The sequence below is a fragment of the Micromesistius poutassou genome (assembly GCF_964030765.1).
Source record: "Micromesistius poutassou genome assembly, chromosome: 4".
Taxonomy (NCBI): Eukaryota; Metazoa; Chordata; class Actinopteri; order Gadiformes; family Gadidae; genus Micromesistius; species Micromesistius poutassou.
In genome coordinates, this window is record NC_140274.1 from 20,340,956 (window position 1) to 20,355,422 (window position 14,467).

Consider the following 14,467-nt stretch of genomic DNA (forward strand, 5'->3'; position numbering starts at 1 on the left):
CAGAGATTTATAAAATGTTTTATTTCTATATTTTATTTCATGTCTCTTATGGAGGACATTTGAACTCACATTAGAGGGGAATATATATGTCTCACAACTGACGTTTGAAATAAAACCAATGCAGTGAATACAATGTTGTGACTTTTTTGTGTTTTAAAATTCTTTCTTCATTCCTCAAGACTGAAGCCGCCATTGATTCTCCTCAGGTCAGATCTGTTTGAGGAGCAGATATATTCAATTCAGCAGTCAATTCGGAAACAGTCAATTCATTGCAACATTACTGTAACACCAAAGGCTTCATCCAACAAATTTAATCGTCAAACTACCATTGAAAAAAAACATTAGACTGCTGCTGTGCTGCTCGGGTATTTAAATTATAATTATTCAACACCTTTCAACAAAGTAGGGAGAATGGCTTTGGATATGCAGTCTAAACAAATGTCCTGAAACGACAATAATGAATGGTTGGATCCCAGGAGATGAAAGGATAAAGAAGCTGTTCTGGTTTGGGTTAGGTCCTGTCAAAATAAAGTGGGCAGGGCTTATTGAGAAAATCCATTCCTGGTTACAACTCACCCACAGAATCAGAAGGGATCAGACGCAGGTTGATGCATAAGTATCTGTCCCTCTTCTTCATGCTATTGATCATTATCTGACTTGCTGTCTCCCCTTTGCCGATCACATCCTCGATCAGACGCCGTGCCTGGTCTGTTGTGTTTCTCTGGTCCTGAATCACAGACTTCTTTTCCTCAGTACTGAACACCCCCTGCTGCCAAAGATCATCCAGGATACCTTTGATAACTGGGTCTGAAACGCTCTGCACAAATTCTGAAAATATCCTTTTTAGGTCTGAAACAGAATGCAAAAGGCAATATTAAATTTACAATGTCGTAGTCAATATCAATTTGTCTTTGGCCTGTTTTAAAATCAAATAGCCTAGGCCTAAATACAAAGATCCAAATGAATGACTTGGTGGTGATTGTGTAGGCCTTCTGTGGTGATCTGGGGGCTTATGGTGCGTTCCAGCAACCCATAACCCGTGTTTTCACAACCTTCTACCCGTGAAAGTGCCCTAGAACAGCAGTCAAACCCGCAACTCACTACCAGTGAACTCGTACCAGATCGATGTAGGCCCACTCAGAGGCGCAGCTTGTGAACAGGCAAGGCAGGCAACTGCTTGGGGCCCCCAAGAAAAAATAAAAAAAGGTTTCTTTCTTTTTTTCTTGGGGGCCCCCTGGTGAGCCCCTAAGAAGTATCACCCCTATGGCATTTACCACTTGTTTGACGAATATGATCTGCCAGACTTTGACAAACGGTTCAAGACTTTGCTTTAGTCGAGCCAATCGCTACATTTATGTGCTAAAAAAATTTTGCACCATTGTTTCACCTGAACACGTCTGCAGTGGGAGATGAGATTTTGACAGTATAAGCTGATATTGAGCTTAAGTCCAGGGCTCATGGACAATTGGGAACTTACTCACAAAGGAAAAGTATCCAACCATGAGGAAATGTGCTACTATGGAAGAAAATTTACCTTACATTATTATGCTAACATATACTTTTCATCTGGCCTATATGCTATATAAATATAATAATGATGAAAAGCTTAAGAAGACAAGTCACCACTCCTCTCTAACTGTGGCCTGGAGGGTGCCATAAGGTCTGTTGATTAACTTATGTGTTTACCCACTAACATAGAGGTCAAGGGTGACCTGAGGCTAGTCTAGGGGCAAGGACAAGCCGGACACCCCATTCTAGTGTCGTACCTGTAAACATGGTGTGTGCAGGAGATATCGTAAATAACAACATCCTCGATGGACAGAAAGGGAGATATAAGGAGGGGCCCGTGACTAGCTCTCCAGTTCTTTGTCAAACCAACTCGGCTTTGCTCTTACTTGTTCGCGAGTAAAAATAAAGTCTTTTGTCATTCTTGCTCCGGTCTCCTCGAACTCTCTTATTTAAGTTATAGTGTTAAATGTGGTTTATCTACCACACTACCTTGACTGCATTATTTGGCTCTACTTAGTTATGCCAGTCAGCCATTTCCCACATGATTATTAGTAAGTCCAAATACCCTTCCACCATCACTGATGGTCATTTGGAAGCCTGCTTGAGAATAGCTTCCAGCAGCTACGGCCTGGTCTATGAAACCCTGGATGACTCCATTCAGTGCAAGTCATCAGAGTATGTACTCAGTATATATAAATAAATATATGTTTAGCATTATTTAATGTAGGTAGATCATTTTGACCTGGTCATTTTGAAAGTAGCTCGAAGGCCGAAAAAGTGTGGGCACCCCTTTGCTAGGGCAAGCATTTGCCCTAGCAAAGGCCAGGAAACAGCATTTGTAGTTTGTTTACTGTTATATTAATGTTCAGAATTTCATATGTAGCACCTTCAAGGGTTTCGATGAGCACTGGAATTGTAAAGTGGGTTTAATTACCTAAGAAAACTATTCAAAATTACTCAATTACTGTAACTAATTTGAGATAATTAATACCAAGTCACTTCACACCTCAGTTATGTGTGCATTTTAGACTCTTAGACTCTAGACTTTAGTATTAATATAGTGCTAAGAAATTAATGTGAACACTGACTCTTTTTCAGTGGAGTGGAATATTCAATGTATTTTGATTTGAGTACATAGCATTTGCACTAGCCATGGCATGTAAAACAGCATTTGCAAAATAAATGCTTTATGCATGGATGAACACTCGCCTTAATACTGGTTTGGTCAGATTATTTATAACATAATGGTGAGGAATGTTGGTTGGAGGGGCCCCCTAGGTATTTTTGCCTAGGGCCCCAACAGACTCTCAAATCGCCACTGGGCCTACGCCCCAGTTCCAGCTCGTAACTTACGGGCTAAAAAGTGTCCCTGGAACGCAGCATTAGTCGGGCCAAGACTTTGATCATTTGGTTCAGGTTCCTCGTTTCTCTCATATGACCCTACGTACTACCTTCTTACTCTCCTCTACTTCTTATTAAAGGCCCACTGCAGTGTTTGATATCGAGCCTGCTGCTTGAAGTGGAATAATGTAGATAAAGATACTGCTCCCCCTGCGTCAAACTGCCGAGCAGCAGAAGAAACGGAACCTGATCGCCCAAATCGCTCAAATTCAAATAAATAGCCGAATGTGAACCCCTATCATATGATAACCATGGAAACATACACCAAAGTGTGCAAAAGAAAAAAATAAACGTGCATAAACTGTACATGGTATGTAAAACACGGCCTACCTTCCATCGCTTACGTGGCTTCTCGCCTCTTCGATTTAACTTTTGCTTTGAAGCTTCCTCGTTCTGGACAATCAGCGCGATCAGGATTCTTGGAAACCACGCCTATTGTTTCTCTTAGAAGCCCGCCAAGCAGTAACCGACCAATCACCACCCCTGTAGTCTTCTGGAGGAGGCGTCCGAGCAACACAGACCGACATTATTTATTCAGGGGAGGCCATTGAGAGCAGGCTGCATTTTTCAACGATGCCCTGATTACAACATTCAAATAAAAACAGAAAATACAAATTACAATAGATATAACCCCCCCCCCTTCTGTTACCCGTCTGTCTGCCCCCTCCCTGTTGCAAGTGTATGTGCATGGAAGAATACACAGAGTCAAGCTGAGTCTCTTAAGCATGTATTGAACGCGTTGTCACATAACAAGACTGGCACGTGTTGACTGCCCGAGTCCATACACACACAAGCCCACTAGGGGGAGCTGTCGGCTTGCATAACATTAGCCTACAACATCTCCCTTTCTTTAGTATAACAAAATACAAAACAATAACCTGGATAGAATCAGTCATTAGAACATTAGTGCTCATATCCACATGTCAAAATAGTGCAATAGAAATAGTGTATAAAGACGAGACAGTAAGTCAATATGAACCAGGACCTTTGCAGAACTATAACCACAAAATAGCAGTATCAAAGCATGCACAAAACAACCGAATAAGAACATTCGAAGTAACCATCTTTTTTCTTTTTTTTTAACAATTTTTTAACAATAACAATAAACCACTGTCCCGCATATGTGTGTGTGTGTCAGTCTCAGCTCAGTGTATGACCTAAAGGTCAAGTCTGTCCGGAGGCTTAATATGCCTCCCGCTCCGGGAGCAGGCCCGGCCCTGTAACGCACGGCATGGTGTGGACACAGCCCGTGAGGGAGATGGCGGTGACCTCAGGGCTGATAACCTTGGAGACGTCGCAGGGCTGCTGACGACTTCCTCTGCATTGGCCCCGCCTGCATGGCCCCCGTCAGCTGCACCCGCGTCCACAGGCTGCTCAGGTGGCCGTCCTTCGTGAGCTGCTGGCTGTGGGGGGTCAACCTCTGCTGGTCGGAGATCGATCCTGTTGCGACGATACGCGGTTCCCTCTACGTTGACGAGATAGGACCGCGGTCCCACCTGCTGTAAGCATACACCTCTCCTCCATCGGCCCGTCCTGTCACCCGGGAGTGGTTTCATCCTGATGGGCTGGCCGACGTTCAACTCCGGCAGATCCCTCGCAGATCTGTCGTAAGTCAGCTTCGTTGCTTGACGCTTCACTCTCAGCCTGTCTGTGACCCCAGTGGTGACCTGAGGCTCTAGCAGCTGGTCGGCCACAGGGAGAAGAGTTCTCAGCCTCCGTGACATCAGTCGCTGTGCTGGGCTGCTGTGCATGCCCTCAGTGGGCGTGTTCCTCCAGTGCAGAAAGGCCTTCCAGGGGTCCTCGTCGGCACGGTCTGCTTTTCTGCATAGGCTCTTCGCAATCTTCACTGCAGACTCTGCCTTGCCATTAGCCTTTGGGTGTCTCGGGGAGGACATGACATGTTCGAAGCCCCACTCCCTCGCAAACACCCGAAACTCTCCACAGTCAAATTGACCTCCACAGTCTGAAATGACCCGGTCAGGGATGCCGTACCTTGCAAACTGCGCTTTGCACCTTCTGATGGCCGTACCAGCAGACAGGTCTGGAAGTAGATCGATCTCCCAGAAGTCAGAATAGTGATCGACCATGAGCAGGAAATCCTGCCTTGCGTAGCTGAAAAGGTCCATGCTCACCAGCTGCCAGGGACGTGTGGGGAGCGGGTGTGACATCATAGTCTCCTTCTGTTGCTCGTGTGCATACTCGTTACACACAGAACACTGTTGTACATAGTCTTTGATTTCTCCCTGCATGTTTGGCCAGTAGAGAGTATCGCGGGCCTGTCTGAAACAAGCCTCACCCCCCACGTGGTTGTAGTGGATCCGTCTCAGCATCTCTGGGCGCATAGATTTCGGAATGATGACTCGCTGGCTCCTAAAAAGCACACCGTCCTGTGCGCTTATCTCATCTCTGATGGCCCAGTAATCTCTGATGGCCATGGGGCTCTCCTCTTTGTGTTCTGGCCATCCGCCCAGCACGACTGACTTCAGTGTTTGAAGGCACACATCCTCCTCTGTGTGTTTCCGTATCTGTGCAAGGCGTTGGCAAGTGACGTTGAGGTAGTCTGCTTGCTGAATGGCTGCTGTGTCACACTGCTCCTGCTGCATACTGCAGACCATTTCACGTCTGTACTGAATGTCCATTCTCTGTGGTGGGGTGGGAGCCCTGCTGAGCGTGTCACTTATGTACATTTCAGGGCCTGGCTTGTACACCACTGTGAGGCAGTAGTTCTGAAGTGTAAGGAGCATGCTCTGCAGGCGCTTTGGTGCACTGAGAAGGGGCTTAGAGAAGATTGACACTAGCGGGCGGTGGTCGGTCTCTGCAGTCACATCACCCCTCCCATATAGGTAGTAGTGGAAGCGTTGACAAGCGAATACGATGCTCAAGCACTCCTTCTCAATCTGTGCATAGTTTTGCTCCGTCTGGTTTAGCGCTCGGGAGGCGAACGCGACCGGCTGCCCCCCTTGAAGCAGGCAGCAGCCCAACCCGGTCTGACTGGAGTCACTCTGTATGGTGACTGGCTTGCTGACATCGTAATAACGTAGTACTGGCACCGCCGTGACCAGCGTCTTGATCTCCGTCATAGCAGCATCATGTTTGGGCAACCAGTGCCACGGCACCTCTTTGTCCAGCAACCTTCTCAGCGGTTCACACACCTCTGATAAGCGGGGCATGAACCTCGATAAGTAGTTGACGAAGCCGACACACCGCTGAACGCCCTTTGCATCCGTGGGGTTTGGCATGTCGAGGACCGCCCTGACCTTCTCGGGGTCAGCTTTGAGGCCCTCCGCCGACAGTACGTGGCCGTGGAAGCGGACCTCCCTCACACGAAACTGCAGCTTTTTGATGCTCAGCCTCAGCTTCACTTCCCTGCATCTTTCCATGAGAGCAATGAGGTTTGCGTCGTGGTCTTGTACAGCCTCCTCCTCTGTGTCCCCACAGCCGACCACAAGGATGTCATCCGCTATAGGCTCAATCCCTTTCAAACCGGCCAGCAGCTCATGTTGTTTCCTCTGATATAGCTCCGGTGCGACTGACACACCGAAAGGGAGCTTCAGCCAACGCTTTCTACCCCACGGCGTCCAGAACGTTGTCATCAGGCTGCTCTCCTCATCCAAGCGACACTGCAGGAATGCGTCGCGCGCATCCACCAGGGTGAAGACGCGCGCCTTTGGCAGCTTGTACAGCACGTCATCTAAAGTGGGCATGAGGTAATGGGACCTCTTCAGGGCTCGGTTAAGGGGCTTAGGGTCGATGCAAAGCCTCAATTTGTCTGGCTTCTTCACTATGACTAGATTGCTTATCCAGTCTGTGGGCTCAGTGACTGTGGTTAAGTGTCCATCCTTTTCGTACTGGTCCAGCTGCGCCTTAACAGCCGCCTTGAGGGCCACCGGGACATTCCTTGGTGCGCACTGTACGGGCACAACAGTGCTGTCCAACACGAAGTGAATATCACCCGGCAGTGACTCGACTGGGCTGGTGAACACGTCATTGTAAGTGTTGATAAGACAGTCTCTAGTCAGCTCACCTGCCTTGCAGTGCTCCACTTTGTTCAGCTCTTCGGGAATGGTGAAACGCATCAGGCCCAGTCTTTCACACGTCTCCCCTGAAAGCAAAGGCTTCTGGCTGGTACACACAACCTCAAAATCCAGTCTGTGTGTCTTGCCCCTGATGACACACTGTGTGCTGTACACGCCAATTGAGCTCATCCACTCACTGTTGTAAAGCCTCAGTCTGGCAAGACTTTTCTGAAGAGGAGCTTTAGGTGCCAGTCTCATCTTGTCTTCCATGCTCATCACGTTGCAGGTGGCTCCAGAGTCAAGCTGGCACCTCTGGACCCCTCTGTGGAGTGGCAGGTTTACAAACCACTTTTTCCTCTGAGTGTTCACAGCCCCCAAGCTCTCCGCCGTGTACACATCTCTCTCATCGCGGCCGTAGTCCTCCGGGTCCCCCAGCGACGGGTCATCCACAGCGTTCAACTGACGTGCTTGCTGGCCTCCTTTCATGCAAACTTTGGCAAAGTGATTAGCAGTGCCGCACAAGCGACATGTCTTTCCAAATGCGGGGCACAGGTCTCGCCCCCGTCTGTGTGGTGTGCCACAGTACTTGCATCCACCTGTGCCTCTCTGTGGCTGTGCTGATGTGCTGGCGGACTCGGATGGCCTGCCGGTAGGTCTCCGTCCTGGTCGCTGTCCATATGCTACATTGATGCTCTCCCCAGGCACAGAGCTGCTAAGTGACATGGATTTTAACTTATTGTCCAACACCTCCACTGCACGGACAATGTCAATAGCCCCCTCCAACTTAAGGTCCTTTTCTCTTAGCATGCGTCGTCTGGCGCCCTCATCAGTTATTCCCAGAACAAGCCTGTCCCTTATGAGCTCATCTCTTAAAGCTCCATATTCACATGTGGCAGCTTTCTCTCTCAGTCTTGTGACAAAAGCATCCACTGACTCCCCATCCTCTTGTTTAAGGTTTCCAAAAACATACCTCTCAAAGATCACATTTTTGCTGGGTGTGAAGTATTGCCCCAGTTTGTCGAGTATCGCACCTGCGTCTTTCTGCTCTTCCTCCGTGAGTCCCAGATTGTGCTTGTAAACATGGTGGCAATCCTTCCCCATCAGCCTCCTGAGCGTTGCTGCCTGCACCGGCTTCTCTGCCTTGTCGATCCCGGTTGCAAGCAGATAATCCTCAAACTCTGAACGAAAGCTAGCCCAGTGGCAGTGAAGATCCCCAGTCATCTTCATGGGCTCCGGTGGCGGAATGTTTGAAGCCATCTTCCCCACGCGGCGCTAACGCTAACAGGCTAACTGAAACTTCTAACTACGTCTAGCAAACCCAATAAACGCACTCTGTAACATTTACAGGCAACTTAGGATGTTCTCTGGGTTCCAAAACCACTTCTGACACCATGTTGCAAGTGTATGTGCATGGAAGAATACACAGAGTCAAGCTGAGTCTCTTAAGCATGTATTGAACGCGTTGTCACATAACAAGACTGGCACGTGTTGACTGCCCGAGTCCATACACACACAAGCCCACTAGGGGGAGCTGTCGGCTTGCATAACATTAGCCTACAACACTCCCCTCCTGTTACCCGTCTGTCTGCCCCCCCCCCTCCCCTCCTGTTACCCGTCTGTCTGCCCCCCACCTCCCCTCCTGTTACCCGTCTGTCTGCCCCCTCTCCCCTCCTGTTACCCGTCTGTCTGCCCCCTCTCCCCTCCTGTTACCCGTCTGTCTGCCCCCTCTCCCCTCCTGTTACCCGTCTGTCTGCCGCCCCCCGCCTCCCCTTCTGTCACCCGTCTGTCTGCGCCCCCCTCCCCTCCCGTTACCTGTCTGTCTGCCCCCCCCCTCTCTGCTCCTAGGGGGAGATGATAGGCCGCGTAGAGTACAATGTGGAGCACTCAGTAGACTATGTGGAGCGGGCCGTGTCAGACACTACGAAAATCATGAAAGCAGAACCAAATAAAATAATGTTCTTTATTTCCGTTCATTGTCTTTATTTTATTCTGTACATCTTTCCTTCATTCCTTCCTTCCTTCCTTTCTTGACCTGGATTTACCATTACCCAGCAAACATTTTCTCGACCTGCGTCGAAGCGAACAAGTCCAGTCGACGTCGAGTCACGACGTGACTTCATTTCGACATGAAAACATAATCATTAGATTAATGGTGATTTCAAGGAAGACTTATTTTAGAGTGGTGTAACCGAATAAACACTCCCAGCAAACATTTATGCATTCAACAAGTCTAAAATACGCCGGGTCACAACGTGACTTTATTTCGACCATTTGCCGACATGAAAACATATATGCCGCTACGGAAATGGTGATTTCGAGGAAAGCTTGTTTGACAGTTGTGTAACTGAATAAACACTGTTTATATCGCTATTTAACTTAACAACGATGTAACTTTGTAACATTAGTGTGAACGGTAATGTTTACACATTAATAGTATTATTGAAGTGTTATTATTCCAAACGCAATATGCTATCATGTATATGGCCAATATAGGTTCTAAAATGTTTTATTCCAGCATTCCATTTACTCAAGTTCCATTGAGGAACTATTTTTCCTTGCGCACCAACACGTAATCCCTCCAACGCATGCGCAGGTGATATCAGTTCGCCGTCAAGTTCGGCACTCAGCAGCATGCGGGAGTTGCAGGTGAGTTTCGAAAAGACACTGCAATTTAAAATGCAACTGTATTTGTAGAGACATTACCCTTTTGTTATTTGCATGCCTAACTGTTGAATTTGAGGCTACATGGCGTATTCTCATGGATAGCGGGTTTTCGTATTTGTAACGTTACATACGAACTGGGAGCGGGAAGCTAGCAGGCTAACGTTAGCTTAGCCCTGAAACGGGACGCTGCTACTTCCCAGCTGGGGAGCAGCAGCGTCCCGTTTCAGGGCTAACGGTATCTGTGTGTTATTGAAAATAAAACACGGGTGGCAAAGCCCTTTCCCCGTGCATTAGTCCTGTGAACTGTTGGTCAATTTTAGGACCCATTCTTCTCATTATTGATAGCGAGAGGGGTGATAGCTTCCGATGTAGCTAAGCTAAATGGACTTGATGTAGCCACCAGTTAGCCCTTGAGGCTGGGGCGCTGGATGGTGAGACTGTCTTCGTCCACTGAGCCAAACACTTGGTGTATTTTGGCCAGTCAAACTTCTCACTCTCACCAAACCTTGTACGGGTGTTTTCTTTCCAGCTGCTGTGACGAGATGGAATCCCGAGGCCACAGATACAGAAATCGAACCAGCCATGAGTTTACACCTGAAACATGCACCTGCAAGGACTGGGGGGGATGGGATTTTGGTCCCAATAAGTTTTCATTTTGTTGTTTAAAGAAGATGTAGGCCTACTTGGGTATAAATAAAATGTTTTTGGTGCAGTGCACTTTATACCCTGAAATCTGTCTTTTGTTGAAGATTAATAGGACATGTATTCATGCTTGATTGATAAGAGTATGCATAATTAAACAAAATATTATAGATGTAGCCAAATATTGCTGTCCTTTTGATATGACCAAATGCTCTATAGGCTACATTTGGTTCTATCTATACATCATGTCGGCAAAGGGTCGAAATAAAGTCACGTTGCGACTCGACGTCTATTGGACTTGTTGACCACACGGTTTGAGGTAAATATGTTTACAACAGATTGAGAAATGTTTAATTATCTACATGCAGCACAAGAACTGCGTGTTATAGGTTCAGTGGGTAGCTATACTGAAAACCGTAAATTGGGGCACACTACAAGGTAACTGAAATGTAGCTTAATACTATTTTTTTCATAATAAAGTGGGTATTTAGTGTATTGGCTTAAAAGTAAATTTCATGTAGGTTGAAATGTCGTCTATACAACGTCGAGACGACGTGGATTGATGTCGTCTATGGGACGTCGGTCGAAAGACCGACGTCAGAAAAACTTTCATATCAGCCCCTCAAATCGACGTCGTTTCGACCTCCATGACCAACGTCGATTAGACGTCTAATTGACGTCGAAATGTTTGCTGGGATGGGTTGCGAATAGACCTCTGAAGAATAAGTCCCGCCTCCGAGGCTCCGGTTCCCTTGGTCAAATGTCTACGGGAAATAACATGGGGTTTTTGAATGATCGTACATAACAAACTCTGTAGGTGGCGAAGAAGTAAAAGCTGCGTCACGTTTTGAACTACACACTTTTATCATCTAGTTTCAACTGGCGTTTTGGATTGTCGGTTACTAGCCTACTACAGCCTACTACGTTAAAGTAGTAGGCTAAACGATTATAAATGCTATTTTAACGGCACCGAAAATCCAAAAAGACAGTCGAAACTAAATGGAAAAAGTGTGTAGTTCAAAACGGGCTTATTGAGAAAGCACATTCCTAGTTACAACTCACTCACACGATCAGAAGAGATCAGACCCAGGGTGATGCGAAAGAGTGCTTGTCCCTCTTCTTGCTATCAATCATTATCTGACTTGACTTTAATTAGGCCTACAACAGAAATAAACTCAACTGATTTTGTAACTGTAAGATGTCAACAAGATTCAACAAGACATGTTCACCTGGCTACACCCAATGTTTAGATCTGTTGTGGTATTTATTCAAATTAGCACATACATAATTAGATTATGCACCGTTTGCCCATGTTAACAATTAAAAAAAACTTGTAATACATTTTTTGTTTGTCTTGATGTAAGTACTCAATTCAGTAATTCTCATGGTGATATCTAAATGTTAAAATGTTTACCCTATTCACGTGAGAAAAATAATTAATAGGCATATGAATAGGTTATATTTGGGTCTTTTTCTAAACTTTCCCCTAATGGGATTCTTCTGGGCTTTTTTTTCCTTACTCAGGTCATATTGAGGATACAAAATCAGTCGAGTTTGCTTCCGTTGTAATTTGTTTTGGCTTAAAAGGACTGGACTATATTGGAACTCGGAGTGTGCGGCACCTTCTTTTTTCTTACCATGGTCTAGAGCAGGGGCCTTTCCTCTTAGAAGTCCGCCAAGCAGCAAACCGACCAATCACCACCCCTCACCTGTCTTCTGGAGGAGGCGTCCGAGCAGGAACGTCGGACCCTGTTATAATGTAATGTCCCCAATTAATGTAAAGCAATTGGCCCGCCGGCATATCGCATTTCAGCGTTAACGCGTTGACGCGCGTCTTGGCGCGGTAACCCTGGCGCGTCAAGATCGCAATCCCGCAACCCCAAAACATTGAAGAGAGTTTGCATGGAAAATAACAAAGAGAAAGCCATCAAAATTGGTTGGGTATTAACATACACATAATAGGATAAAATTAGAGGAGCGAAAGATCTTCAATATGTTGCGCCTAACCACACTGAAACAACTGACAAGGCTAAGGAAACAACCAACATCGAAGTGTTGGAGAAGCTTACATCTGTGGCTAATGGCAGTCTGGACAGGTGGAATAGAGAATATTCAGGGTACATTGGCAAGCTGATGGGGCACACACACACACACACACACACACACACACACACACACACACACACACACACACACACACACACACACACACACACACACACACACACACACACACACACACACACAAATATGACTGATGCCAACAAATGCCGTACTTGCTTGGCTGTGACAGTTATGTTATTTTTAAGGTGTGGCAAGGAAATGGTTCCAAGGGACGGTTGATGGTATTGTCGGTTGTGACTATGTACATAATTAAAAGTGTAAATGGTAAAAGGTATATGTTAGTAATCATTGACAGATTCAGCAGATGGGTAGAAGCAGTCCCATCAAAAGACCAAAGTGCGGCTAGGTTATCAAGTTTTTAACTAGAAGTCATGCCAAGGTTTGGAATTCCATCCGAGATTAGCTCAGACAATGGTGCAGCATTTATTCAGAATACACTCAAACAAGTTATTCAGCATCTGCATGTCAAACAAAGGTTAGGTTGCATCTACCATCCTCAATCACAAGGTATGGTGGAAAGACTGAATAGGACGCTCAAGACAAAAATCAACAAAATCTGTGCAAGCACTAAATTGGATTGATTTTTTAATGTATTCTTATGTTACTGTTCTTACTCTGTAATGTTAATTCTCAATGCATGCTGAAAATATTCAATCTTGTGTCACACATTTTTACGTTATGAGTTTTAATTTTATGTATACATTTTTGATATAATTGTACACTGAATGGACTGAGGGTTGAACATTGTATTGTATTTTTTTTACCTAAGAACAGGTTGAAAACCCTGAAAACCTTACAGGTTGCGAGTCCTGACCAAGGTTAGGTTTTTTCTGATAACCAAATGTGATGCTGACTTCTTGTCTAGTGGCTAACAGAACATCCTATAGATTAATTGATAGAAAGGGAAACATTAGTTAGTTTAGGAAAGAGGGGAAGTACTATTGTTCTATTTTATTGGGACTTGGCAAGTCCCAAAGGGGGGGGTATATGGAAGAAATTTACCTCTACATTTCATGGTAATATATAATTATTATCAGGCCTATATGCTATATAAATATAATGATGGTGGAGAATAGCTTAAGAAGACAAGTCCCCCCTCCTCTCTAACTGTGGCTTGGAGTGGTGCCAGAAAGTCTGGTGATTAACTTAATTGTGGTTACCCACTGACATAGAGGTCAAGGATCAGGGTGAACTGAGGTTAGCCTAGGGGCAAAGACGAGCTGGACACTCGGTTGGTGCCGTAAAACTGTTGACGACTCATTCCCAAAAACTCCTGGAGGCAAGATGCAGGCCAGGAGGGAAACTAGAAAGATAACAGATTGTGAACTAGTTAGACATGTGTGTGGAGGGGATCCATAAATAACAACATTCTTGATGGACAGAAAGGGATATATAAGGAGGGGCCCGTGACCAGCCCTCCAGTTCTTTGTCAAACCAACCGGCTTTGTTCTTACTTGTTCGCAAGTAAAAATAAAGTCTTTTATCATTCTTGCTCCTGTCTCCTCGAACTCTCTCTCTATTTAAGTTTTGTGTTAAATGCGGTTTTGTTCTTTGTAAGGTGTGGCGAGGAAGTGGTTCCAAGGGACGGTTGATGGTAGCTTCTAATTCCAGTCCTTCAGGATTCCTCATGGACAGGTTGGTTCCTTTTAGTAAGCAGAGAACTATTCTGCTCAAGCCGCCCACAATGGTATGTTTTCGCCTGTTCTCTACCTGTGCCCTGTACTACGAACCCCTATTGTTGCACATAATAAGGCTAGGGAGGCGTGCTGGCAAAAAACATGTAAATTCGTAAGTGAAAAGATTCTGCATATTGTCTATAAAATAACTATGCCAAATGCAGAATTGTTCGCCATTAATTCCAATAGAGATGATGATTATGATTTCAAAATGCAAAAGCAACGTCCAACCTCCTTTTATTCTATAATTTAGGGAATTCACTTTAAATACACCCTATGTACGAAATGTATAGAGTATGTTTTCAACTGTTGAGCGGTAGCGGCGGTGGAGTCGTGGGTTAGTACACCGTAGGTTTTTGTAACTGTAAGTGCACGGCTTCTTTGTGTTGGCCTATGTTATGTATGTGGTATAGCCACATAATGAAGGCACTACTT

The 14,467-nt window shown here is 45.7% G+C and overlaps 1 protein-coding gene across 1 annotated transcript; it reads right to left on the reverse strand.

Annotated features, from left to right (window-relative positions):
• On the reverse strand, positions 1–3,297 carry LOC311341795 (caspase recruitment domain-containing protein 16-like). Its single transcript, XM_084466608.1, has 3 exons — positions 3,241–3,297; positions 577–849; positions 1–213 (listed from the first exon to the last, which is right to left on the reverse strand). The coding sequence occupies exons 1-3, from the start codon at positions 3,245–3,247 to the stop codon at positions 203–205; spliced, it is 291 nt and encodes a 96-aa protein (XP_084322734.1). The 5' UTR covers positions 3,248–3,297; the 3' UTR covers positions 1–202.
• Positions 3,298–14,467: the final 11,170 nt, after the last annotated feature.